This window comes from Trachinotus anak, unplaced genomic scaffold, assembly GCF_046630095.1.
Source record: "Trachinotus anak isolate AG129_WGS33_773 ecotype Australia unplaced genomic scaffold, CSIRO_AGI_Tana_v1 ptg000009l, whole genome shotgun sequence".
Taxonomy (NCBI): domain Eukaryota; kingdom Metazoa; phylum Chordata; class Actinopteri; order Carangiformes; family Carangidae; genus Trachinotus; species Trachinotus anak.
The window spans coordinates 9,226,058-9,253,597 of NW_027273860.1; the positions used below are offsets into that span (position 1 = coordinate 9,226,058).

A 27,540-nucleotide genomic window follows, 5' to 3' on the forward strand; every position below is an offset into this window, starting at 1 on the left:
TCATTTTGATGTTGTTTATTATGTCTTTTGAACACTCTAATAAACTCTTCTAAATTATTACACCTGAAGACAATCTCCCCTCCATAAGAACAGTATTAAGAGCATGACATTAAATTTTCACAGCACTGCCTTTATCATTCCGCAGCATGGATCTGTTTTCTTCACTCTCTCTCATACAGAACAAAGCTTTGTGAGACAAAGAACACCATAGAAATGGAAGCAGCACAAAAGCACCAAAGTTAAACATGGGCCATTTGTTCTGAATATTATCAAAAAATTAATCTTAAGAGTCAAGATTATCTCAGGCTTGTTTGGCAGTTGAGAACTAAAGAGCTCCAGCTGCGCTGTAGTTCTTGATCATGAAAAATAGTTTGATAAACAATCTCTTGATAATATCTGTCACAACTGACTTCGATGTCTTTTTAAGCAGATTCAAAACCATATCTGTACAGCTACAAGGCTCTGCTCATGCGGCCTTCATTGTTGTAAAATGAATAAGGATCCCAGTTTATAACAATATCTATGCAGGGAGATACTGTAGTTCTGTATTTGTATATCAAGTAACACATTTAAGTATCGAGGATGCTGTTTTTTTTTTTGTTTTTTTTTAAAACATATTAAGTGGCTAAACTGCAAAAGTGAATGTCTTACACTAGTCTCATATGAAATACATACAGACATAAAAAACTATTTCCTTGGAAACCATGACAGTTTCTTCACAACCAACAATATGTGATACCGTTACTTGAGGTGCTCATACATGAGATTCAGGTCATGATTACATCACACCTGGGCTTATGTTTCTGAATGAACATCAGCACGTTTTTATACTGTACATGAAGAAGTTATACTTAATGAGATCAGCTATGGTAAGGTCACTTGAAACTACACACAATATCAACTAATGGGCATTTTATGCAATGATGTAAAACGTTAGACAATGACATTTTCAGCCTACATCAACAAAGTGAGCGCTACATGAGGAAATACCCTTCTCGATAAGGATGTTTTCAGAAACCCCCAACATGTCGCTCACTAATCAGACTCAACTGATGCACATGCAAAGCTTTAACCAAATAGCACACGGTGGTGACAAGTGGGAAGAACAGGATAAAGAAAAAAAAAAAAAAAAAAAAGGGACACTAAACCTTTGGTTGACAGAAAGCTGTGAAGGCACATTAAAATCTCCTCCTAGATCCTTCAAACTGGGGCACGTTGCGTTGGCGTTTGTCACTTTAATTCTGCGCAATATTGCAGATTCTGTAGAAATGGAAGGGAGGAAATTTCACAAAAAAAAAAAAAAAAAGGTTGCTGACAACAGTTGGTAACTACTGCAGACAAACACTATCTCTCACAAAGTGTCAGCAACATGGCACCAATACAACAGCCAGGGATTGGATGTAATAAATGACATGTAACAGGAATCCTGTAACCCAAATTCTTATCTGGTGACCAGTAACAGTCAGATACACAAACTAAAGTGGGAAAACAGGCACAAATATCCTGCACGTGTAACATGCAAGATTGAAATAAATCTTTACAGATTCAGGACCTAAAATGATCAAAGATCACCTAGTCATATAAACAATCCTGTGATTTACACTTACAGGCATGAGGTCAAATCTGTTCAGTCCTGACACAGGCTTTCATGTTGGAATGTTGATTATTCTAATATATAAACTGTTTCACTTGTATAATGTGTAATTACAATTAAGTTAATATTTTCACCAGTGCTGTGGATATAAAATGAACATTTCTGAGCCACCATAAATTTAGTTGAAAGGTAATTGTTTCTCTGTTTATAATGAATCTTTTACAGCTCCAGTACACACTGTTGTTACACAGCTCTTTGTATGTATAGTTCTGTCAATCACCTGGGGAACGGAGAGAAAAGAAGGTTCACACCCATGTTTTGTGTTATGTGTGGCAGGACTGGCTGTTTTTTTTCATGCCAGGACTGACTAGACCTTAAAAGCCTTTCCAAAATACTCCCATCTAAAATCTTTTATTCTCTACTGTGATACATCAGCGTTGGCCTGCGTTCATTTTCCCCGCCCAAATATGACTGGGAGCGGTATTCCAGATACTCTCATCCAGTGGAACAGATTCTCCAAGTCTCCTCCCTAGATCCTCATTCACTGCTTTTTTTTTTTTTTTTTTTTTTTTTTAGGGTTCATTTTTCCATTCCTGTGAAATCCCTCTTCCACTCTCACTCTCTTTCTCTCCCTACACTCGGGTCCAATTGGCCACAGCTGGAGAAGCCATCATCACAGCCATCGAGATCACCGTCATCATCGTCGCCGTCGTCTCCCTGAGCCCACTGCTGGAGCGGCTCCCCGCCAACGCCGCTGCAGCTTTGATTGCAGGCACTAATACTAGCTGCCCTTCAACATTCAAATGCTACTTTTTTTTCCACTCGACAAACACCCATTCACTAGAGACCTTTACTGTAAATAAAAGCCATGTGTTGTGCTGAAAACATCTACTCTAACTTGACTCTGACCATACATTGGGAAAAAAACAAGCCCCAAACTAGGACACTTTAACTTGCTCTTACACGTTAGTCATGGAAATAAATGCCCAGATACAAAAGAAAACCAGTTTTCTTTTCTTCCAGCAGTACTTAGTCATAAGGAATTGTTTTGTGAAAATCCTTTGTGCCTGCTTAAGGAAGAGGGCGTCTCCTAGCTTGATGTATACGCTCTGCAACCACACAAACACGACCCCCGGGTGACCTTTTACTCCTCCATTCCCTCCAGTGATCACTAATTCAGGAGCAGTGACATCATCCTCTGTACTGGCAGGACTGGCCCTCGTTTTGTTATTTCCCCTCCCAGCTCAACAGAACTGGTCAGTGTACTCCAGCAGAGCGAGGTGGTGGTGGGGGGGGGGTCTGCGCTGCAGCACGGAAGTCTCCTACTATGAAGGAAAATACTTTTTGACTCTTCACATGACCTTCAGACATGTGCATCTATCTCTCTCTTCCAAGGGAAGGTGTGAGGACACTATTCTGTCTGCATGCAAAGTTATGAGATTCTGAGCCTCCCACTGTCTCTGGTAACATTCACATGATATGGATACAGCAATATGTGAGACAAGCAGTTCTGTAGTACAAAGAGAAAGTTGAATACCTAGAAGAGGAGGAATCTCCACATCACACACAGATGCAAAGTGTGATATTCCAACCTCTACAACCATGATCCTAATAGAATTGTATCAATAAATATATTTTGGTCACTTAATTTTTATTCATGATTAGCATTTAGCAGAAGTTGTAGATCAATGCGTCCACAACCATAAAGAATGAGTTAAGACAGACAACACAAAAATGAGTTGAAATGCAGACTCTAGGATAGATTCTGAATTTGCTAACATTTGAAAAAATGCCTCATATGGTTCTATGTTGTGTGTTGGATATAGTTTAAAAAAAAAATCATCACATTTTAAAAAGAAACTGTTAAAAGATTATATATTATCAACAAAAACAACAAAAAAAAGGAAACTAAATGCAACTCTAATAGGTATCAAGGTGGAAATACATGGCATTGCCTATGAACTAACACATCTGGATAATTTAAAATAGGCGACCAAGAGGTCTGTAGTCAACTCTCAGGAGTCCATTGTCTTTTTGTCTCCCCCCCTCCATTCCTCTGAGTCTCTCCCATGCTGTTGCTTCCATACCTCCTCTTGGAATGCTCACAAACTGGGCATTGAAGTCCTGATGATGTGTTAAGTCCTCAGGCTTGGAGTTTAAATGTTAGTGTATGTTCTGGCGTAAGTATCTGTATGTCTATATATGGATGCAGTTAACAATGTGTGGGTGTGTTTGTGTCTGTGTGAACGTGCATGTGTGTGTAACAGAGGGGGATCAGGAGGCGGCCAAGGCCTTGATCAGGTACAGTTTGTCTCCCTGCTCACTGGTGAAGATGGGGGCTTTTTTGTAGTGTTCAACAAGCTCTTCCATAGAGTTGAACTTGCGCTGTCCAATGCAGTAAAGGTTTTCCTTCAGCTGCACTTTGAAATGCTTGTTCTTGCTCTGCGCCTTCAGGGAGATGGAGAAGTCGTTTGGCTGTGAAAAGAAAAGGAAACGCGGGGTTACTATCAGTGTTCAGAGTTTCAAAGCAACTACAGGCTACACATCGAATCAATGGCTGCGTCATAAGCAGGTGTGCGCTACTGACCGATGACTCGCTGTCTCGGATGAGGAAGTCTCCCTCTGCGCCCCTCTGGTTGAGGGCCACCTCCGCCTGGTGGCGCGTCACCTTTCCGTAGTACCACTCCTTTCCTGCGAAGCGCCCGCTGCCTGAGGGTGAGATGTAGTCACAGTCAGGTGTAGGCGGCCCAGCGAGCCCTGCTGTGGGTTTATGGGACGTGGAGTCCAGCACAGTGACGTAGTTCTTAGGCACCAAGCCCAGCTGTCCGTCCGCTTTGCGGCACTTCCACCACTCCGGGTCGTTCTCTGGCTTCTCCACGACCTCCATCACCTCGCCCTTCTCAAAGTTCAGCTCCTCATCGTTGCCTGAGCTGAAAGGGTAGAGTGCCTGAACCGTGTGCAGCACCCTGTTCCCATTCGTGGTGCTGTTCACCACGGCCGCTAGCTTCTCTGTTAGCGATCCAACCGGGTCACTGAGCCCACCCATTCCCCCTCCCCCCGCCGTCCCATCCACATCCTCCGTCACGTAGTTGGACGGGAACCAGCCCGATCGTCCGTTGTAGCTGCCGCGCCACCAGCCGTCACTGCACTTCTCCATCACCACCACCCGGGTGCCTTTCACCAGAGACAGCTCATCCTCACGCTCAGCTGAGTAGCTGAACTTGACCAGGGCAGGCAGGTTGAGGTCGTACAGCCGCTCGCCGTTATCTGCATACATGTCTGTGTCAGAGTTGGACGCTGTGTCTCTCATCCCCCCCTTTCTGCTTTTCACCTTCCCAATTCCTAGACAAAAAAAAAAGAATATATATATTAGGGAAAAGTATAACAGAAATAACATAATTGTCATCTACACTGAATTTAAATGCAGTGAATAAGGTCAGAAACTCAATTACAACACACCTGACATTTTGGATTAGCATACAGACAGACCTTTAGGACTTGAAAGTCATCATTTTACAAAAACAAGAGTCCCTGGAATTCTAATTTTCACACCCCTTCCACTGATGGTACAAGCCTCGACAGACAAACAAAAACCACACCATTGTGAAAGAAAAAAGAAAAAAAAACACACACACACACACACACACACACACACACACACACACACACACACACACACACACACACACACACACACACGAAAATTTAAGGGAGGAGGAAAAAAACTTAGACAAATACCAGGCAGCGATAATAAGTATTAGGGGTTGTGCTGAAGTACAGGGAGGGTGGGTAAGCAGGGCTAAATATCATTCTTTTTCCACATTACAGTGCCCTAACCCCCCACACTCCAAATCCAAATACATTCTTGAGGATTAGGCCTAGGTGCTGAGGAAACAAAAAATAATGGCTGAAAAAAAAAAAAAAAAAAAAAAATGAGTGGGATGAAAACTTGTTTTGGCACAGGCCTATAAATGCTGTTGAAACTCAAAGAAAGAAAAAGTTTATTCAACATCAAAATTAATTACCAACTACACTTGCCTTGAAATCTAAGGGCAAAAAGGTTCAGTCACATTTCATTGTGGCTAATCACATTGCACTAATCACCTTGGCTGCCCTGACACCTGCGGCCCTGTTTGCACTGCAGCTGGATACTGTGCACTCGGTGGCACCATCTCTAAACTGAAGGGGGATTACCAGGCCCTTTGGCCTTTTCCTGGGTTATGGAGCCTGAGGCAGAGCTTTGGCAGGCCTGTGGTCATCGTCTTACTGGACAAGAATTTCCACTTGGCAGCCTGGCATGCTAACAGTTGTATGAAACACATGTGTGGCTACCAGAGGACGCAGTGGTGAGATCACGCCTTCTTCCTATTTTCCAAGAGTCCCGAATGCAGTTCTAACACTCACAGTCCGATCTATCCATACATTACTTTCTTCTGTGGAAACACGGAAAGCAACAGTCGACCATTTTGATGGTTCTTGCAAAGGCAATATGACATTACCGTTATCATCGCAAGCCTATGGTCTTACTGATGATGTAGGCAAACCAGACAGACACTGATACCAGACACAGTGAGCAGAGCAACGTAGTTATTCTATTTCTGATTACGTTTGCAAGGCTGTTGCTTCAACAATCAAAAGTCAGCGGGGTGAAATTATACATGAAGGCAGGGTGTAGTCCTCAGGGCAGCACTGGGAGGATTGTGTTTGTGTTTGTGTGTGTGTGTGTGTGTGTGTGTGTGTGTGTGTGTGTGTGTGTGTGTGTGTGTGTGTGTGTGTGTGTGTGTGTGTGTGTGTGTGTGTGTGTGTGTGTGTGTGTGTGTGTGTGTGTGTGTGTGTGTGTGTGTGTGTGCTTGTTTTCTGGCGCGGAACATGACTAATGTGTCACAACACCATACTGAATCTGTTTTACCACAGATAAATTATTACTGAAAGGTGTCCGTGACTCAAGGAGTGCAGACAAATTTCATGGTAGTGCAGAGAGTCCATCGTCAAATTGCTTCCAGGTAGACTCTGTTATTAGTCACACCACCGTACATAACTACAGACTCCAGACAGGGTGTTAAGAGCTGATGTCTGTAGGTGGAGGTTAGGTGTAGTTATGCCTCTGTGGAGCCTTAATAACTCAAAGGGAGAACTGCCAAAAGACACAAGAAAAACACATCTATGTCTGTAAATCTTAACATAAATTTTAAATGAAGATGAAACCGTTGAATCAGAAAAGACAGAAAACCTGGGTTTTAAGTTTCTGTTGTTGTCATAAAAGCACATACACCAACACAAACACAAATAATACAAAAGTTACACAGACAGAATCTAGATCCACACCAGCTAAAATATCACATGTGCATGTTGGAAAAAAAACAAGTTCATGCAGGTGCAAGCCCCAGGATATGTCTTATGCACAGTTGGAAATGACCTAGTTAGCTCCAAACAAAGGTTAGAGGTCACCGCTACATAAATAAACTTTTAGCTCCAGCTGAGAATGAACACAACAGAGATTATATTTTATGGCACTGGCCAGGTAATGCAGCCCTTATCAGTGTCCCTGTCAGGGATTTTATTTGCTGCTTCCTGCTACAGTCACACGAACACTTTGCATTAAAAAAGCCAGTCCAAGACCACTGCGTTTGATTAAACGCTCAATCTAAATTAATCTAAGGTAATAAAGGCAAGTTGAGATTTGCCTGTACAGCTATAGGAAGTTGAAGCGAGGAGAAGATAAGGGATTGTTACTGAGGGCATCTGCTTCTCTGAGGCAACCCTAACCCTGACCCATCTGTCATGCTGTTGTAGGTTAAATTGCTGAGAATTCACTTGTGTGGCCAAGTTGAAGAACTGTGAGTTTGTGCTTCCTTTTAAAATTTAGCAGAGGCTCTTATCAATCATGGTGCTGCTTGGAGCAAGGCCAATGTTTGCTGTGTTAGACACTCAAAACACTGACTCTCAACGGATGGTAACTGACTTTAGCAAGCACTTCCTTGATATTCTGCCACATTTTTCTGCCAGGTTTGTGAGTTCAGTGATGCTGAATTTAGGGTACAATCTTTGAACCTTTAAATATGCTGACCTCTAACAAGGTATGGCCAGAGGCATTCTGGTACTGACAAGAGGCTGAATGTTTGACTGTAAACGAGAAAAAAAGGGGATGTGGGTTAAAAGCACCAACACAATGACTGAGCAGTCTGAGGTCATGCACTTCAGACAGAACATAGCTGTTGCAAGAGAGACGTCACTGCTTTTTATAAGAACTGAGAATCTCTAATTATGGGACAGTCAATCTTACCAACAGCACACGGTAGCATCCAGACCACAACACAACCAGGTGAGGACGGGAAGAAGTGGATTAAACAGCAGATAAGTAGTCAGTAACTAGAGGAATGTGCCAATTTTGTGCCCAAATACTGGATGAAAACAAGGTAATAGTAATTGGTAGAAGAGAAAAAACTAAAAACACCATTTTGCCTCCTCCCCCAACGGCTCCCCCAAGCCCCCCCTTCCTGGGGGAAGCACAGTCTTCATCTCATATGCGCTCTATCCACCTGAAGGTAATCCTAAATACTACTAACTGCATGAAGATTACATGAGAAAATGCACATGTGGCAGCTCAGCGCTTCCTCTGAAACCCACAAACCATGCCACTACTCGGCTGTAAGGGTAACGAGACAGGAAGAGAATTTAAAAAGTGCGGTGCACTGGAAATTTTTCTCTCTATCGACGTCACATGCTTTTTCCTGTGCATTTCCTCAGAGAAGGATGCCAGAGTAGGAAATAATGTCGCTTCAGATGGCAGTAAATCACTGTGAACAATGATGAAGACCTAAGACACATGTGTTAAACCCCTCCGAAGGAAAAATCTTCACTTTTTGTTTACAGATGAGGCGCAGCAGCAGGAGGAGGAGAAGAAAGTGCTGGGGAGTTGTTCAGCTACCAGTGACAGACAGGAACTGGTTTTGTTTTTTAACTCTGGCCTCCCCACACTGGCTGGCTGTCCATTGTCTGCCAGGGCCCTTTCGACCCCTCGGCTTCCCTCCATTCCACGGCTCTTCCTCTGTGGACGACAACACCCCGCGTCAGGCTGTCTGATAGTGCCTGAACATCCCCCCTACTTGAACAGAACATGATCACTTGAACAAATTGAGCAGCAGTGACATAGCCTGCTAGCGGACAAAGGAAAACCCCAATAACTCAGAGCCAAGTACAACACGTCACCATCACATCCTAACTGCAGTTATAACCAAGTTGCCTAAATGATGTGACACTGGAGAGAGAGTAACCTCAAGTCTGACAACAATGTGCCACTCGCGTTTACCAGACATGTGGCGCCGTGCAGCAACCCTCAGCCATATGGTCTAGTATGAGACTTACACATTAAATGTAATGGCACCACATGTCATCAGAAAGAATGAGTCAAACAAACTAAAGGGAACGTACACAAACGTGAGCTGGCGTATTCTCCGGTGGGGATGGGTTGAGACTAAAGCTTCAACATCAAGCTGCTAACATGGCTGACTGATGGCTGCACAGGAAACATGCAGAACTCTTTCAACTTCAGCCATGTGAGTCTTCCAAAGCAGCCATCAGTCTCTGTGAAGCAGCTCCATTTGGTTTTTACTGCTCTGGACAGTACAGGGTTACTATCAGGGGCTACGCAAAGCAGAACCTGTCCTCATAGTAAAACAAACAGGTGGTTGTCTCAGTTCCAGCAGGCTATCGATACGTGTGCATCTGTCACTGCAGCAACACTGGAGTGATAAGCTCACTCTCAAAGTCCTGCTCCAGAATTTCCAACCAATAAAAGTGTTTTTGCTGACAGTAATTTTACTTTTTTTTTTTAAGTTGACCCATTTTTTCTTAACCGCTATTCTGGTGACCTAAATTTAAAAGTACATTTTTTCTACTTACAAGTGTGTACAGCTGGGATCCCCTTCAAATCAATACCAGAAGATTTCCATGACTTTGTTTTTACGGCTGTACTTTTGTGATAAAGCATTGAAGCGACACGTGTCATAATGCTGATATTTTTCATTCTCCAGTACTGCAGAGCATACTCTTAAAGTAATAATTATTTGTGGAAGCAGGTGCAAAAGTTATACTGAGAAGTTATTTAAATTTTCAATAGTAGTGCCAATACCACAGCGGAGTTTCAGGTATCAGAACTAAAATGAAACTTAACTATAAGGAATATTAACATTTTTTCCTCCAAAACCATTTTTCATGAACAAAAGTCGTCAATGTTCTTAGTTCAAACAAAAACTGCTATATATTAACTTTTTCTAAATTAACAGTGAGGGGACTAACTGATCAAGAAGAAGTACAAGCTTTCAGTAGTTGGCACTATGGACAGATTACATTCACTGCCAAAAACATATTGAGGTTTGATACCTAGCCCTACACGACAAGAAAAAAAAAAACAAAAAAAAACCCCAAAAAAAACACGAACACATTTTGATTTTAAAATAAAGTTTCACTTTCAGAAATATACCAAAACCATTCATATCTGATCACAAGACTATAAGGTTATTCAGTTAATTAATAAGTAATGATTTTGATGATCCTGGCAAACATGACTGTTTCCAGCTCGTCAAATGGGAATATTTTTTCTGGTTTTCTTATTAGTTCTATGACAGTAAACTGAATATTTCTGGATTGTTGTGACTGTGGGACTCTGGTATTCTGTGATGACCTCTTGTGATTTGCTGATATTTTGTAAACTGAATAATTTATCTGTTAATTCAGAAAACAACTTGTAAATTAATCAATAACGAAAACAATCATTTGCAGCCCCAAAGAACATTCAATTCAACAGACAAGGGGAGCTGTGCTGTAGATGTTTCCACTGTTCTCCTCTACAAACGTGTTTACAGCGCTGGCTACAATTCACCAAGCCCAGACCACTGCTCACTTCCTCTTAAGCAATTCTTAATGGCAGACGACGCAGGAAAACAAGGATGAGTGGACAGCAAAGAGGAAAACACCGTAGGCCTACGAGATGGTGACAGCTCTCCTCCCAATCTCTTAATTATGATTTCGTCTTTTGCTTTTCTGGTCGGGGAACAGTAAGCAGTGGGCTGGAGTAAAAGAAACAGGAGATGGAAAAGAGGGAGCAAGGGACAGAGACTGCCAGAAAGTCCAACAGACAGACCCCGCACAATGATTCAGCTTCCTCCCAACTTCTCACTTCCTCTCTGGCCTGCACTCCTCCAAAGTTCGGGGAGAAATGTGGCTCAAATTAGAGTTTCCGCTCACTGGGGAGGCTGAGAAACAGGAAAACAGAGGGAGGAGATAGGAGACTAACAGCTCTCAGTTTACACAAGCAAAAGCTTTATTAGCTCATCTCTGTGTTCTTCTCACTCTCTGGATCCTTTAGACTGCAAACAGACCAGTCAGTGGATACACACACACACACACACACACACAAGTAGGGAAGATAGAGAGAGACAGGAGATAACACTCAACAGTTACAAGGTGAGATTACAGCATGGGTGTGTGCCAGGGCCTTTAAAAAAAAGTGTCAGTGTGGCTGTAAAGTATCCACAGCCCACAGAGCTGCCTGGATAATGACATTCCTCTGATAACCGAGCGAGGTGCAGGAGATGGGAGCCCAGGTCCCATCAATCAGCAGAGACCCCTTCCACCTCTCAGCACAATGACTACAGTGTTCTACACGAGCACCCCGCGTCCCTTCAACTGTAGCTCATGACTGACGGTGGGGGGACCCTCCCTGAATGAGCGAGCTCGCCCTGAGGGTAGCATAAAGGAAAACAGACTTTGGCTATGTCTTGAGATATTCCTACACAGGGTGGAGAGGGGGTCTTCAAGCATGATAATGTAATCCACTGAGTTGCAGCCCACTCACTTGGACAAAATGCTAGAAAGAAGTGAAGCAGGATTACTGTGTGTGTGTATGTGTGTTTAAAAGAAAGAGACAGAAGGATTGCTGAGTCAATTACAGGCTTCAGCTCAGCAGAAGGCTTTTCAAAAGCATATCCACCCAGTCTTTGCAGCCGCTCACACAGACACAGCCTCAAAAGCTGTTAAGACACCTTCTCCCTGTCCCTGCCAACACAACATGTTAGCACAAAAATCAGTTTCCGCCTGCTCTAAATATGACACATCATTTGGCTAACCTGAAGCTGAAACCAACTAAGAACCAAAGCGAAAAATCAGAAAAGGAAGATGAGGAAAAAAAAAAAAGAAAAAAAACCCTGACAGCCGCTCCAGCACAGACAGAGAGAGAAAAAAGAACCGCTCAAACTTCAAACAAAAGCTCTTTTCACCACTTGTAAAACAACACACAAGTCTGAACAACTTAAAGCTGCTACTGAAGACTAGGAAAGTGAAAAACTCACGAAAGAAATGTTTGAATAGGTTAGCCATGTCCATTTTGGGCTTGCTGTCTCTCCCTCTCTCTGTCTCTTTCCCGGCCCCTGCTCTCTTCCCACTGCAGCTGTAGAGTTATTCCATTGGAACACCCAGAGAGCTGGGCGGACAGTGGAGCAGGGCAGCCCACTCCTTGACCATGTGGTCAGGCTTAGCCAATAAGAGTGCAGGACTGAGAGGCCTCCAGTCCAGCTCTTGAAGGCAGAATACAGAGGCCTCATGGAGAGGGAAAGAAGAAGGGAGGGGGGCTGAAGCTTAGAGAGAGAAAGAAAGAAAAGAGATGAAAGAAAAGAGAAACAGGGAAAGCGTAGGGGCTATTTTAACAGAAATAAGTGTCAGATTGATAGTTGCAAGAGTTTAAAAAAAAAAAAACACTCTATAGACATCTGTTCGGGCCACTGCAAAGGCTGAGTGAGTCAGTCAGAGAGTGCTCAGTGTCACATGACTGCAGTTGTTTGTAGAGACACACTCATAACTTTACAACAAACCCAGGAAACATGAGTCCTCAAACACACAAGCACTCGCACAGCAAAGCACAGCCATCTGCACACTGATCATACGCTCACACATTCTTTCAAGCGATGACACCACTCCACACCCAGCAACGGGCTTGTTTAAAAAAGAGAGAGCGAGAGAGAGAGACTTTTCCTCCCACATAACATATGTCAGTGTGGTCCTCAGGCTGCTCCTCTTATTAATCTCCTTCATGCTGTATATGTACAAGAAAAACATAACCACCCACAATCTCCCCTGTTAAAATGCCCTGAATCTACTGACAGATCATAAACTACGACACGTGAAGGTGAAGTATTTACAAGCGTTCTATGATTGTATTAGTGTTTAACAAGGCTTGGTTTCGCCTTAACTCGTGTTTTACATTAGTCTGTGTTTTACTGGATATGTGTGAGTGAGACCTGAGCCTGTGTGCCATTCATGCAGCTGCTCACCTCAGGTTATTTGATCAATGGATGTAGTGGCAGGTGGGAAGCTGTTGGGAGGCTCATGGCTGTGGTGCATGACCACACATGCTCCCACCCAACCACAAACACATACTTGTACATGCATACACGCTACATATAACGGACAGACACAAAGTCACACACTTGAGGGCTAAACAGCGGTAAAATACCTCATATGCTTGAGTTGATAAATATGATAAGTCTCGTATAAATTAATCTCAGTTTTCTCAGAGACGTGTCTGAAAGTGTAAAACATTCATGAGCTGTGTATAAAAACCACTAAGAGACCTCCCCCTGTTCTACATCATTTTTCACCGGAGTATTTCAGCACTGAGCTGTCTGAATGTCACCAGACTCTGCTAACCACAACACTAGCATACATGTAAAAAAAAAAAACACTGCGCAGCTAACAGGAAGACACAGTTCCCGTGACCAACAGATAAGTGGTTTGCAAACACTGCAGTGTGTGATACAGTCATAAATTCATGAAACATTTCTGGTGAGCCATAGCCAGGCCATACCCTCCCCCTTCTTCTTTCAGACCTTTGTTCAAGGAAAAGCCACTTCTTTGGGGCTCAGGGCTTCCTCGCAGAGGTCACCCTATGCAGGAGCGTGTTGGCATCACCACATCAAAGATGAGCAAAACAGATAAGGCCACCTCTTTTGTCAGTCTCACAAGTGTGGTTTAATGTTATGTTGCTCTGAAATGAGCCCATAAACAGCAGCTGCTGGCCTTGGCTTTATAGTTCAGCTTCAAAATAAATTAGATAAAACTACAATGACAATTACTCAAAGAACTAGATTCATATCGCAACCACAACAAACACTTAGACTTTATAAAAACAGGTCAACATGATTTACTGTCAATATCATGGAGGCCTGTTTTAGTCTCCACAGCGGCAAATACTGGTGTAGAACCTTTAACCTAATCTAATGAGTGTATACAAGCAAACGTATCTATCCCATCATGCTCTTGACTGAGGCAATGATGCCCCGCAGAACAGGGCAGGTTGGGGATTGCAGTATGAAAGGCATGAAAAACTAAAAACATCTTCACATTTTATACAAAAACATAAGAGAAATGATCAAACAGTGAAATCATAGGCAAAATGAATGCCAAGCTCCCTGGCTGTGATCCAGGCTGGATGCCAGTGGTCAGATAGTGTATCCAAGATTATCATGAATGTCTGTCATCAAGAAGAATTAAGCGAAGACAAATGGTAACCTTGGCTTACATACACAGTTACGTTTGCCTTGCTCCTGGCAGCACAAAGCCCTTGGCAAATGGCAGTTCCCAGAAATATTACTGTTGTGTTGACAGGGGAGACAACACCTGCGCCGCATCAATTCCGGTTGTGATAAAAGAGCAGGAGGAAATGCTCTGCTGCAATTGCTTACACACAAATTGAAAGTGGCGATATTTAGATTTGTTAACACAAATCAGATTAGCTAGTTTGCTTAAGTGGCACAGCTGCGAAACAACAATCCCCACTGAATTTCACCTTTAAATAAACACTTTTGAAATCAAGAAAACATAATACTGTCTTACCTGAGCAAAGGGAAAAACGTCACCTTGCATAAGACACTACACTATAGACTTCTGTCAGACACTAAATCTTCAATTCAAGTGTGCCGTGTGAAAAGCAGCATTTTACAGCATTTTAACCAATCAGACATCAGCCTGAGACCATCTTCCTGTCTAGGCTGTTATACAGTACATTATATACCACAACAATGTGGTTAAAAACAAATGGAGGTAGAGCTGGCCTAGATATAAGGTGCTCTCTCACACTTGTTTGTTTCCGTTAACAAATAACCAACTGTGCATGAAACTCAAAGTAAGTCAGCCTACAGTCAAGAAGACATTATGAGTGACTGAAATGTTTTAAGCGCAAATACATTTAACTGGAAGTTCATTGGACTCATTTGAGCTTCTAAAATAAATAAACAGGGATGTAGGAGAGTGTTAACATGAACATTGTTTCTGGCAAACGATTATTAAACTATCAAAAGTAGAATTCAACACAGACAAGTAAACTCAAAGAAACCATAACTGATTGTTTTACCAAGTGTGTCTTTGAGATTCTTGACAATAGAAGCTTTCCTGGCACTGTTTTTCCTCTCCACATAGTTGGACGGCACAAAGCCTGTTTTGTTGGTGGCATTTCGAACCCTCCACCAGGACTTGGAGTCGTCAAGGAGCCAGAGGCGCTCGTTTTTCTTGATGTCCAGCTCCTGGTCCTGCTGGGCCATGTAGTCAAACTTGGCGATGACAATCACCTCTTCCGTCATCTTGAACTAGGTACACTGATGGAGAGAGAGAGAGAGAGAGAGAGAGAGAGAGAGAGAAAAATCAGAGAGGCCTGAATGAATATTTTGCATTCCAGATATGTCAAATGATTGAGCAGCATGAAGTTCCCACTACACAACGAAATCTGGGCCATTGCCAATGTGCAGCAGTAGCAGTGGTGATAAGATTAGCCTCAATTACTATCACCTAGAATGATGAAGACATCACAATGGCACACTTTCTACTGTGGTGAAACTCTGCAGGGTTTCCCCCAAGAAACTAGTTAGTGTAGGTGGTGTGTTTCCATGTTCTTTTGCATTAATGACAAGTCAGTTAGCATTTTGTTGCATAAAGAAAGATAAGATATTAACTAAACTATGGATTAAGACTAACTGGATCCTCTGTCTGCACAGCCTTCATACACATTTTATTCTTCAGCTGTGCTGTTTGCTCCAGGCCCAGTGATTAGGTAAGAGACGCACCAAAAGCAAATTTAGAAACTGTGTTTGGAAATAGATATCTGTACCTGTACTGCATCAAAGCTGAGAACTTCAAGGGCTGTAATACGTCTCTGTTGACCTAGAAACAGAACACAGACAATGCAAAGGAATTAAGAAGATTTCTTAATAACAGAATATATAATAAAAATGAATCTTGTATCTGTATCATTTTTGTGTCTTCACTGTTAAACACAACCAAGCCACTTTCCATGTAGTTATGTCCTAATATTATGCTCACGCCAAGATATGGACAGTATTATCCAAATATAATATGACTAGGCCAGAACTTTGACGAAATGCCAGCTTCTATTTCCACAGTTTAGTCTGTCCAGATATAATTCCCCCTCACCACCAATTGTATTCTTGAAATAACAGATATAAATGACTATTCTTTTCAGTCTTCAACACTGACAGCTGCCAAAGAGTATAGCGCTAATCTCTCAGTATCCACATTCTTCATAAATTTACAGAGGGGATGATTTCCTCTCAGCAGCAGACCGACGATTGTCTATTGTGTTAGGCATCATGCATGAACCTGGGAGCCAGGAAGATGGCAAAGATTACTGTAACAGGGAAGTAAAGAAACAGGGCACTGTGCGTCAGCAGCATGGCTACGTCAGGGAGTGAAGCTCTCACTGAGCATTAATGATGTAGGGTATTATTTCAAATTTAGCAATGACCTATAAATACATCCTAAGTGTGCAGCCTATGCAAAAGCTCCAATTATGTGAACTGCATTACAAGCACGACTCCACTGCTGCAGTGTTGCTTTTCACAAGGCTTTCTAAAATTATGACTTGGGGGTACTGCGATCCAAAAGCAAAAATTGCTTTTGTTCAACAATGAGCACATTCACAAAACTGGTCTTATGACCCATCTAGTCATCAGCACTGTCAGGCTACGCTTAGGCTTATTCTGCAGATACTAAGGGAGTGAGGCACTACGGAAGCGGCTGCTTCGCTGCTCTGATGTCATGGGAGTGGATGGAGTTTCACCTTTCCCCTCCTGACTGACTTCAGGGACCAGACACTGACCTCATTGATTGAGAGCTCTCGGTTTTTATTTGAAGCCGTGGTGTCTAGGTTTCAGCTGCAGCTGGCCTTGAGATAGGCCCAGAACCTGATCTTAGGCAAACATAAGGAGGATAGGGGGGCTAAGCTAACTTTTCAGAAGCACCAAGAGGAGTAAAATAAACAACAAATAAGTATAAGTTGAGAGCAGGAATGAGTGTTTTTCTAGGGAAAAGTCAAGATGTTGATGAGCTGGTTCATCCTTTCATAAAACAAATGTAGTGGATGATAGTGCCACATCTCATATCCCCCTATAGTGTACAGCCTGAAGCTAAAATGTGTAATGAAAAGACCCACTGCATTTCATACAATAAGTCTCAGGAGGGGACACCTGTGGTCTGGGCTGTAATTCCCCATGTAGGGTGTTGACTTAATTTACAAAAAACATTAGGGTGTATACTGGGGTTTTATCTCTTGGCATGGTACTACCTGCTCCTTTTTCAACTCTAATTAAATTAATGAACACTAGGGGACATGCTAGGGAGCGGCACACAAAAACAAAGAGCTGATTTACTCTCCTCGAAGCTGCTTCTTTCACCAAGACAAAGGCAACAATCTCTCTACTCCCTGGGCTGGACTGAATAACTGTCTGCCAAAGAGGCTGGGAAGTGTATATGCGCTCCGTCTCCATTTACAACATCCCTCCCTGACTATCTTTTCCCCCACTCTCTACTCTCCCTAACAGTGCATGATAGAGTCATCGGTGTAGGACTGTCCCTTTCCCAAGTATCTCCCATTTTCAGAAAACACACAACATCCCAGCCTCTCTCCTTTTAGCTGCCATAACCCCCCATGTCTAAGGTGGCTGCACACCAAGTACACATTAACACCGCAGTGACTTACGACAGTGCAGATGTGAAGGAGGATCAAAAAGTTAGGCGACAGATGCTCTGAGCTAATCGCGCAGCTGCAGACTGAGCCACTTGCCACTCCAAAGCACTAAACACGAGGTCAGACAGGTCAAACTGTTCAAATGGTGTCACATTCAGGTCCACTGGGGATCTCTGTTCACCCTGCTGCCTGGCAGAATTAAAAGGTAGCCCAATTCAACATCGTTTCCACATCACACTACGGTGGGGGCCTCCAGAATTGACACAGTTGATGCTTAGGAAATATTACGTAGAATATGTTGCCACATATGTAATGATGTCATGAATCACTGGTAAACAGCCTATTACATTTATAATGACCGTCTGCTCATATAGATGTTTTGAAGAAGTGACTCTAAAAATAACATGGGTTCCAGACATAAAGCAAAAACAGGATCTGTATGCACGAGCTTTGTGGTTGTCAACAAAGGCGACCAGACTGCATGGAATGATAGACAGCTGGTCAAATCTGGTGGCCAGTGGTAACAGCAGGGTTTTCCCAGCTCACTGTGGCTAGTACTATCCCTCGAAATATTTAAAACTGATCTGCTGACAGAACAGCAACAAAAGACCATCCATTCTTGATATTTTATTTTCAACTGAAAGAAATTTAGGCAAATGAAGGCAGCGGCTCCTGTCGCTGCTTCACAATAAGAGCTTTCCAGTGGTGCACCAGCAGCAGAGGATACCATTTTAGCAGCAGCTGACGTCATTACAGGTCCTAAAGCAAATGAGTGGCCCACCCACTGATCACTATGGTAGGGGGACTTAATAGCAGTATATTTGATAAGGGCTGCAACTAATGTTTATTTTCATTATCAATTTAATTCTGAATTATACTTTAATCCATCAGTTGTTAGGTCTACATCATATACACCATAACAATTTAACAAAGCCCAATGTGATATCTTCAAAATTCTTGTTTTGTGTGATCATCAGTTCAAAACCCAAAAATATTTAATTTACAATGTTATAAATCAGAGAAAAGCAGCACATCCTTAAACTTGAGAAGCTGGAACCTGAAAATGTTTGGTATTTTTTGGGGAAAAAAAAAAAATTTAAACAATGAATTGATAAAATAATCTGATTTGGTGGCGACTAAATTTCTGCTGATCGAGTCATTTGAGCCTAATATGTTATGTTCTACCTGCAAAAATATTTACCTGTTCTACCTGATAAAAAGCCTTTAATTTGCTGGTAACACAAGAGTGAGGTCTGTGTGTGGTGATGATAATATCATAAGAAAAAAAATAGGTTCACAAATTCCAGGTCAGACTCTTTGTGTCATGCAAATATACAACACTGTAAACTATTAAATACCAAACAGATAAAGTGGGTCCATCTTATCTACTGCCAAAGCAGCAGTTCTGGGTGAGTGACAGGTCAACCACTGTTACAATCAGTTACCCACTCATGTTCTCAAGAGTGTCAACACTGGTCACAACTGTTCCCCTTCAGTAGAAACACACTAATCCAAATCTGGCACTACTCTCTAAAAGGTTAGTGGTTTTCTAGTTAGATTTTCAGAAAATACATTTCTACTCCTCGTCAATCAAGAGAGAGAGAGAGAGGCAACACTGCAACACTGTAGCCCAGAAACCACAACAACTGCACATCAGACATGCAGAGTGCAACTTTGCGAGTTCTTATGTTACAATAAAACAACAGTGACATAAATTCACCACATCCTGCAAACTACAGCTGCTATAGAAAAAAAACACACACAAGTAGAGATCTGGTCAAAGAGCACACCCAGTGGCCTATCTGGTAATGCATTATACAGGGACACTACACCAGAGATATGCAGGAGAAGGAAAGATTTGTGACAACATGAGTGTTGAGAAAGGATTCTAGTGAATGGCTGTGACTTAAATTACCAGACTGACATGAGAGGTTGATAAGTATGAAGTCACAACACCTGGATTCTGTATAATCTAAACAAGCCTAAGAGAACAAACGTGGATCCTTGTCTCTTTTCACTGTGGGAGCAAATAATGTAGCACTGCTCGACAGGATTGCTGAGGCACTGAGACAGCAACAGCATGAGCTCACAGAGGCAGACAGAGTAACCTAATCCCTGTGACAGCCTTCTAAAATCACAGGGCTCTGCTGCCTTCTGGAATGTGCTCTGTATGCTCACTGCTCACTCAGCCCCTCTGGCACTGCTGCACTTCCTACAACTTACACCAAAACTTACATTTAAGCCACAGGGCAGGTCTACTTCACAAACGGACGGTGCAGGATGGCAACGGACTGATGAATGCATGCTTGTGCTTTTTTTTTTCTTCTCTCTCTCCACATCAAACCACTGCAACTAAAACCCATGAGACTGCATCTCATCCCAGCTGTCCTACATTCTCTCAAAACAAAACAGCAGCATAGCAGCAAAGGGTCATGGGAGACTTGGCAGGCCAGCTGTGAGACAGGAAGTGTGGACACAAGGGTGACCGGATGATGGGAAAGTGATGCAATCTGACAGAGTGCAGGCCTGACCCCTGCGTTCAGATGAGTTCAGATAACTTATCTTTGCGTTGATGCATGTAATGTATCTCATTTAAGAGATGAGAGATGAAGTCCAGGAGCAAACTTTAACACAGGCTTTTTAACAGGCTTTTCTACATAACTATATTGTTCCTGTATCATGTTAAAACTTCATTAAGGACAATGGGGCCTCCAGTGTTTTGGGCTAACCATATAGTCTCATGACTGTGTGAAAGCAGTCGGTTATCCACCCCTCGGGATCACCCTCAGCAGTTGGGAATGGCCTAAAATAGATCGTGGCTCATGTCCTTTGAGAACTGCCAGAGATTTTCTCTCATAGCAACAACCAACACCAAAAAGTTTCAAGGTTTCTTTAAGGCCAACTTCACATCAAAAGCCTCACTCTGACAAATCTGTGAGAAGTGTACACAAATGTCACTTTTTGAAATATGTTGTATAGCAATTTAGACACAAAATGCAAAGTCTCTAGGCAGGCCACTCTAACATACTCTACTGATAAATTATTTTAAAAAGTCAAGAGCAATATTTATGAAGCAAATGGGAATTTCATCCCAAAAAAATATGTATGACCTATTTCCTCCTTTTTGTTCTAGAATTAAGTGTACTCAACTTTGATCACAGACTATACCTTATACAAATCTGTGGGATCAAGCTTTTATCAAATTTAGTATTCTGATAGACTGAGCACCCACACATGTCAGAGGATGCTCATTAAAACCAAATAAACTAACATCACTCAAAAGGGGTTTCACTTCCCCATTTTCACTTCCCACTTTATTACAGTTGCATATTAAGCACTTCACAAGCCTCAGGCTGTATATTACTGTCGAGCCCACAGAGAGATGACATTGGTGAGCTGACTTGTCATTTTCAAAATCTAATTTTAGCAAAATGTCTGTGGATTTATAAAGTAGTCATTCATTCAAAAGTCCTTTTCTCTGTAGAGAAAAAAAAAAGTTTTGAGTTTATAACATGCTAAAGCAGGCCCCCTGCACTCGTTATGCAGTCCCACATGAAACATTAATCGTAAGTAATGCTGTAGGGGGACATACTAATATTTCAGAATGGTGATATCAATTCAATGTAAGAAGGGATGACAAACGATTCAGACATGAGACAAAAGTAGTGGCTTTCACAGGGTCTGTCATGTGGGTGCTTGATGAAAAAAAAAGACCCAAGATTATCACAGCAAAATAAATGAGTGATCTGTATCAGCCCTGAAAAGCCTGATCAAAGCGTCCTTATCATATACCACAGCAAATTATACTACCAGAGTGTTGTAGGAAGCCTACAATGCTGTAGAACAGCATAAACACAGAAAAAGAAAATCACTGCATAACTATTTCCAAGAATAAACTTAATGTAAGCCAGACTAACAAAATAACTAATTATTACGGTACCTTTAATTATTTACTGTAAATTAACACCCTACCACTGGCCTGAGCAGGCCTTCCAGAATGAAAATACTGACATCCTCTCCGTAAGCAGATACCCACCAGAACCTAATACCTCTGTCTAAGAAAGGATCTATTTCCTCAGACCCCACCTACATGAGTAGAGCCTACACATCCGCATCCACACCCTGCTGTTGCCAGTTGTTGTTCTGGGTGGCCTATTTGCTGATAGCTACCAGGTCCTACGATGGCCACATCCAAGCAATCTGGGATCAAGGCAACAGCAAATAAACCTTCAGGTTACATCACCAAGTCTAAGAGCCGCAGGGGCTTTCCAAATGACTAATCCAAGTTTACAAAGCAGAAGGATTCCTAAAATCAAGTATCACAGTATGATAAAGCTGTTTGTGGTTTGGACTTGTGTGCTGTCAGGCTACTTAAAACTATTAGTAGCATTAAAAGGGCAGTAAAACACGATGCGCAGTGTAATGTAGCTCTATACCTCGTTGCAACTGCAGCCTTCTGGAAAAAGCTATTGTTAGCGTCAAAATAGCAGATCATTTGTAAACCATGAGATAATAATCCCAGACAGCCTGTTTCAGAGAGATGAAATGGATACACTGGCTTCCTCTTCGTCTTCACACATCCTGGCAAATATGAGCCCTAGGGTGCTGTCACAATAGGACTAAACAAGCCACTTGGGACATTAGTCTGGGAGAGCCACGTGTTGGAACTTGTGTATGAGCATCTTGAGAGCAGGACGCATTCCAGATTGCATGGTGATGCCACAAAAATCTGGGGTGTGCAAGATGTTTGATAGGAGCGAGACAAGAAAGAAAACATTTTCCACAGAAACCCTCACCTCTGTGAGTGAGACAGCCTACACACATTTCAAACACTGGGAGGGCTGTTCCTCGTGACCGTGGCAGCTCTTTTACAATATTGTATTGAGAGTAAAATGTTTTTTTCTCATGCTATTTTACTGAAAGCCCCAGCTAGAAAGATTTCAATTTTGGCACCCCTCAAATGATGGTGTCAAACAAGACCCTAATGCATATTGTTAACCCCTCCAAAGGACACAACCCGGGACAATTTTTGCCAATATGGTTGCAGTTTTATAAAAAAAAGATGTGCTATAAAAGTAATTTTAAAGATGCTATAATCAGATTAAAAAATCTACACGTTGGTTTTAAGATTCAATTTGATATCAACTTTGAATCAAACAGCTAGCTAGTTGTATCGGGCAGACAGTGTACGGATTAAGGCACATTATTAGCACCAAGCTGTTCTATCCTGACTAAATTTAGAAACACGCTGAATTTTTCTCAGATTGGATGTAATTTGAGGCACAGTTTGAGGGCTGTCACAACACCTGATAAACTACCTTAACAATCAGCAATCTGGCTTTCAGATGACTGACTGGATTTCTGGGGTGTCAAAAATTTTGGTCAGCTGTCTTGAAGTTCGAGTAGTTACACAGACCAATTTTCCACACGGGTACTATCGAAAAAAATGTTATAAACTGTGGTGAGCTTGTTTTTACATGTTGTGGCTAAAACTGTAGTCTTCACTGAGAATGCTGTCATATAAAACTTAACTTCGCTGAATAACAGACACCATATCGTCTGCATCTCCCCGTCTGCGGCTTCATTTTTCTTTTTTTCTTCCTACTTTCCAATCCAAGAAGAACTGTACAAAGTTATACTGCCTTTCTCTCTTTTGTCAACATTGTTGGGGACACAACTTTCTTAAACTTTATTGGGACCATCAATGGACACACCCAACTAGTTTTATATTCAGCGTGAGCAGCCACGTTACTGCTGATCAAGTGATCAATACAGTGTATGCAGGCTCTGGGTATACAGAAAGGCCAATTAAAACATGCGGTGTGTGTTAACACGACATACAAGACTAATAAAAAAACAAAATGTCTGTCCAGCTTCAGAGTTCTGGGATTGGGTTTCCCAAATGGAAGGTTCAGATTATGTAAACCCATAAATGTACTATATAACTAAGATCATCTTCGTTTTTAAATGCATTTGGTAAACAGGACCCAGGTCCTAGCGTAGCATCTAGAATATTTAACATGTATTGTTATATTAGGCAGTCCAAATTATTTACCAAAAATGGTTCTTTAGATGTTTTGATTGGAATATTTCCTCGTAACAGAGCTACATGAAGGTTTGAATGGTTTTTCACATGTGACCCCCACATGTTGATGACAGCGTCACAGACTCAAAGCCTTGTTTTGATGTTTTTCCTTGTAGCACTGCTTATCATGCACTTTCCACTAAAATCATTAAAAGGAAAGCAGACAGGGATCATTAATGTGACAAGAAGAAAAGCATAGCAGCCAAAAGCCATTAATGGACCACCAATTTCATGATGCCATTTCAGCTACTGAAAGAACATTCCTTTGTTTTCACTTGGTGTGATTGGGGCCAACAAAGTGGTAATGCAGTGCGTGATGACTTTGCTTTTGCATACATTAACAACTGAAAGGAGCTTTTTTTTTTACGTTTTATGGTCTGCTTGATTCTGATGACAGTAAAGTAAAAAAATAAACAAGCACTTGTCGTTCTTACCCTTGCTAAGTTTCTTTTCCAACAGGTGATATAAGTTAACATTTATTTATATGTAAGTACCACTGCTGTTTAAATATGCCTAACATGCATGGGCAGTCAAAAGAAAACGTGTTGGACAGAAAAAGAAAATACTTGTGAAAGAAAATGAGGAAATGGAAAAGTGCTTGAGTAATAATTGAGATTGAGGGAGATAAAAAGAGAGAAGAGACGCGAGTGCAGAAAAAAATTCCCCCCCTCATTTCTCAATTTCATTAGAAACCTAAAGCCACTTAACAGACTAGATTCCTGAGCTTGTCATTTGAACAGGAAAATTTTCAGCCACATTAGTTTTTTGGCTATCATGAAAATGCACAGTTGGTATTTTCCTCTCGGCTGTGGGGACAGATTTGGCTGCTGGAGGCAACTGGTAGCTGTAGCCAGGCACTGTCTTCTACAAAAAGAGCCCATTACTGCATATTCATAAGACTATACTGTCATAACAAGGTTGCTGTTAAAGGCTGTGAGTCAACAGGAGCTATGAATAGGACACAGATGAGGCAAATAGGGCCACATCACTTCAATATCAACATGCATAGCTGAATAATGAAAGCTTTACATCAGGGGGAGTCCTCAATCCTGAATGTGAGCTTGTGACCTGGAAGCTGATATTACCATGCTGAATTTTCTCCAGAGGTCTCCTAATGGCGTGTTTCACACATCATGTATTGGCCTCAATGCTCAAAAGAAATATCAGCCCTCAAGGAAATCATGATGATAAGCAGGTTTCCACAATTTCTCTCCTTGCAAACTGTGGCCACCCTGCCTCTGACTCCCACCGAGAAAAGAGCCACAGCAAACCAAATGTCTATCTCCCCTCTCACCTCCCTGAAACCTTAATGAGAGGCTGTGAAGAGGTCTGTCAGTATGACAATAATTACAGAAACTGTACTATTCAGCAACTGTAAAAGACCCCCTTTTGCCATCTGGGAAGACACACGTGGTACCCTCTTAAAATCATTCAATTCTAACTGACCACATAATTTAATAACAGATAAGCTAACATACTCGAGTCATATTAATCTGCTAAATGTTTCAAGTTTTGTAACAGGCCACACGTACATAAGCCACAAGAACTAGCCAACAATTATACAGCTTTATCGCCCATTGTGCTACTGAAGCGTGACATTTAGTCTGGGTTTGGTTGTGTAAGGTAGAAACAATGTTAGCAGATAAACAGAGGGAGCAATTATCTAAAACCTCTCCCAAAAAACAGAAATGACTTCACTTGCACAGTACATGTGCCTACCTATTACTGGTTTACCTAGGTAGGTCAAAGTACATAGACTTTCCTACTTGTATGCAGTTGTTTGTTTCTCTACAAGTAAAAAAAAAAAAAAACACCAATCATTCCCTGGTGCCAGCTTAGCTCTTCTTGGTGTTTCATACCATCATAAAAGGAATATCTTTGGATTTGTTATTTGTTGATCGGGCAAAATAAGATATATGAAGACGTCACCATTTCATAGACTAAACGATTACTCAAATTAATTGGAAAAATATATCTCATAGATAGATCAATAATGAAAATGCCCCCTACTGCCGATTCATCAACAAAAGGCCACATTAGTGGGCAAAACAAGAGATGATAGCCTGACTACAAATACCACTGATGGCTTTTTAACACAAGTACAGATAATCATAAGTTAATGTAAGGGGCTGCCTACAATTCTCAACACCCAGTCACTTAAACTCGAGCTTTAGTAACATAAAAAAAACACACACACAAATATCAAAATTCAATAAGACATTGAATGCTGTGAATTAGAAGATGCTCCCGTTGTAAACCATTGACTGTAGATGCCGTTAAGGCGTCCTCTCCATTTTCAACCTCAGAAATAAAAGCGTTAACGTGGTGCCCTGTGCGAAATGAAGTGTAACCACATTAAAGGCTGTGCAGCAGTTTAATTCCAGCTTTTCTCTTGTAACTTAAGGCTGACAGCGTGTCCCGCTACCTAACTCGGCTAACGTTAACCTGGCAAAGAAAATGGGACAAAAATGCTCTTAGCGGTTACAAATATCTCGGTTAAAGCCGCAACAACGGCAAAGCCAGCTGGGCAACGGCACGTTGGCCATGTCGGCAAGGAGACAAGACTGGTTTTGTCTGGGTTCACAGTTAGCTGTTAGCCGACGTGAGTTTTAACGTTACTCGGTGAATTCAACGATAGCAGACGCTAGCCTGTAGCTTTCGTGAGAGACGTTGGTGCGGTAGCCTGGATCAGATAGCCTCACCGTCTGTGGCAGCTCAGATTCATACCCCGTTCAGTCATACCACGTCTTACCTGATTGCTGATGGCCACCTTTTCTTATTTCCTTTGGGAAATGTTTAATGTGTAGAAGCGTCACACAAACTGAGACTTCATGCACACAGATGATATCTAGACTCCTAGCTAAGCAGAGAGTTATTTTTTTTTTTTTCCCACTCCAACAAGCTAGCCTAGCTGATGAGACGCTGTGCCCCGTTGGAATAGCATTTCTATATCAAAGCATGTCATTGCTCAGCGCACAGCTAGGCTAAGCTAGCAGCAGCTACACAAGCTGTTCCGACACCAGGCCCCGCCTACTCGCATTCAATTGGCTACAGATGAACCGACTCTCTTTTGATTGGTCAGTGGGGCTGCCAGTCAATCACACTGCAGCTGCTGATGTTTTGCATTCCCATAAGCATCCATCATGTTTTTCGCCTTGAGAGGATACAGAGTAAACCAAAAGAAACATGTCTGTGAAGACAGAGATAAGAGAGATATGTATTATGATTTACTGTGTATTTTATACTTCTGTATTACTTCATTGATTGAAATGTAAAGTTGCACTCGAAGCCCTTTAACCATTGAGTGGGACAGCACAGGCCTCACCCTGTATCATTTTGTAAAACTGATATTTTTGCATTATAAATAACTTTGTTTTTAATGGAAAAACATATAAAGGAAAGCTTTAACATATAACCGATAAAACACATCACTTAAGAAGGTACGTTAAAAAAAAAAAATCCTAATATCACGAGTATGGCCTTAAATTGTGAAGAGGTGAAAGTAGAATACATGAAAAGTCTTGTTATTCTGGTGTTTATGAGCATTTCATGAAACTGCTCTGTCATCTGCACCATGTAAAACACACACCGAGGCACACACAAACATGCATACAATAACTCATCATCAAATTCCATTCAGGCCCCTCCTGGGAAATGATGACACTTCTAATAAACATGTCAGTGGTGAAGAGAGTGGCAGAGTAATTTGGATAGTTGTGCAGCTCTCTGCAGGATGCAGTCTGTTTCCTGCTCAAACAGATGGGCCTCTACATGTACTACTCTGCTTTCTGCACCCAAAACCCCGTCTCAAAGCAAAATAATACAACATGT

The 27,540-nt window shown here is 41.8% G+C and overlaps 1 protein-coding gene across 2 annotated transcripts; it reads right to left on the reverse strand.

Moving 5' to 3' along the window:
- nck1b (NCK adaptor protein 1b) lies at positions 1-26,690 on the reverse strand. Of its 2 annotated transcripts, XM_071485094.1 has the most exons (5): positions 26,462-26,690; positions 15,750-15,802; positions 15,000-15,240; positions 4,182-4,936; positions 3,227-4,069 (listed from the first exon to the last, which is right to left on the reverse strand). In XM_071485094.1, the coding sequence occupies exons 3-5, from the start codon at positions 15,223-15,225 to the stop codon at positions 3,869-3,871; spliced, it is 1,182 nt and encodes a 393-aa protein (XP_071341195.1). In that variant the 5' UTR covers positions 15,226-15,240; positions 15,750-15,802; positions 26,462-26,690; the 3' UTR covers positions 3,227-3,868. The 2 variants fall into 2 exon arrangements, with proteins under 2 accessions (XP_071341196.1, XP_071341195.1); XM_071485095.1 differs by lacking the exons at positions 15,000-15,240; positions 15,750-15,802; positions 26,462-26,690 and adding an exon at positions 11,944-12,087 and having other exon boundaries at positions 1-4,069.
- Positions 26,691-27,540: the final 850 nt, after the last annotated feature.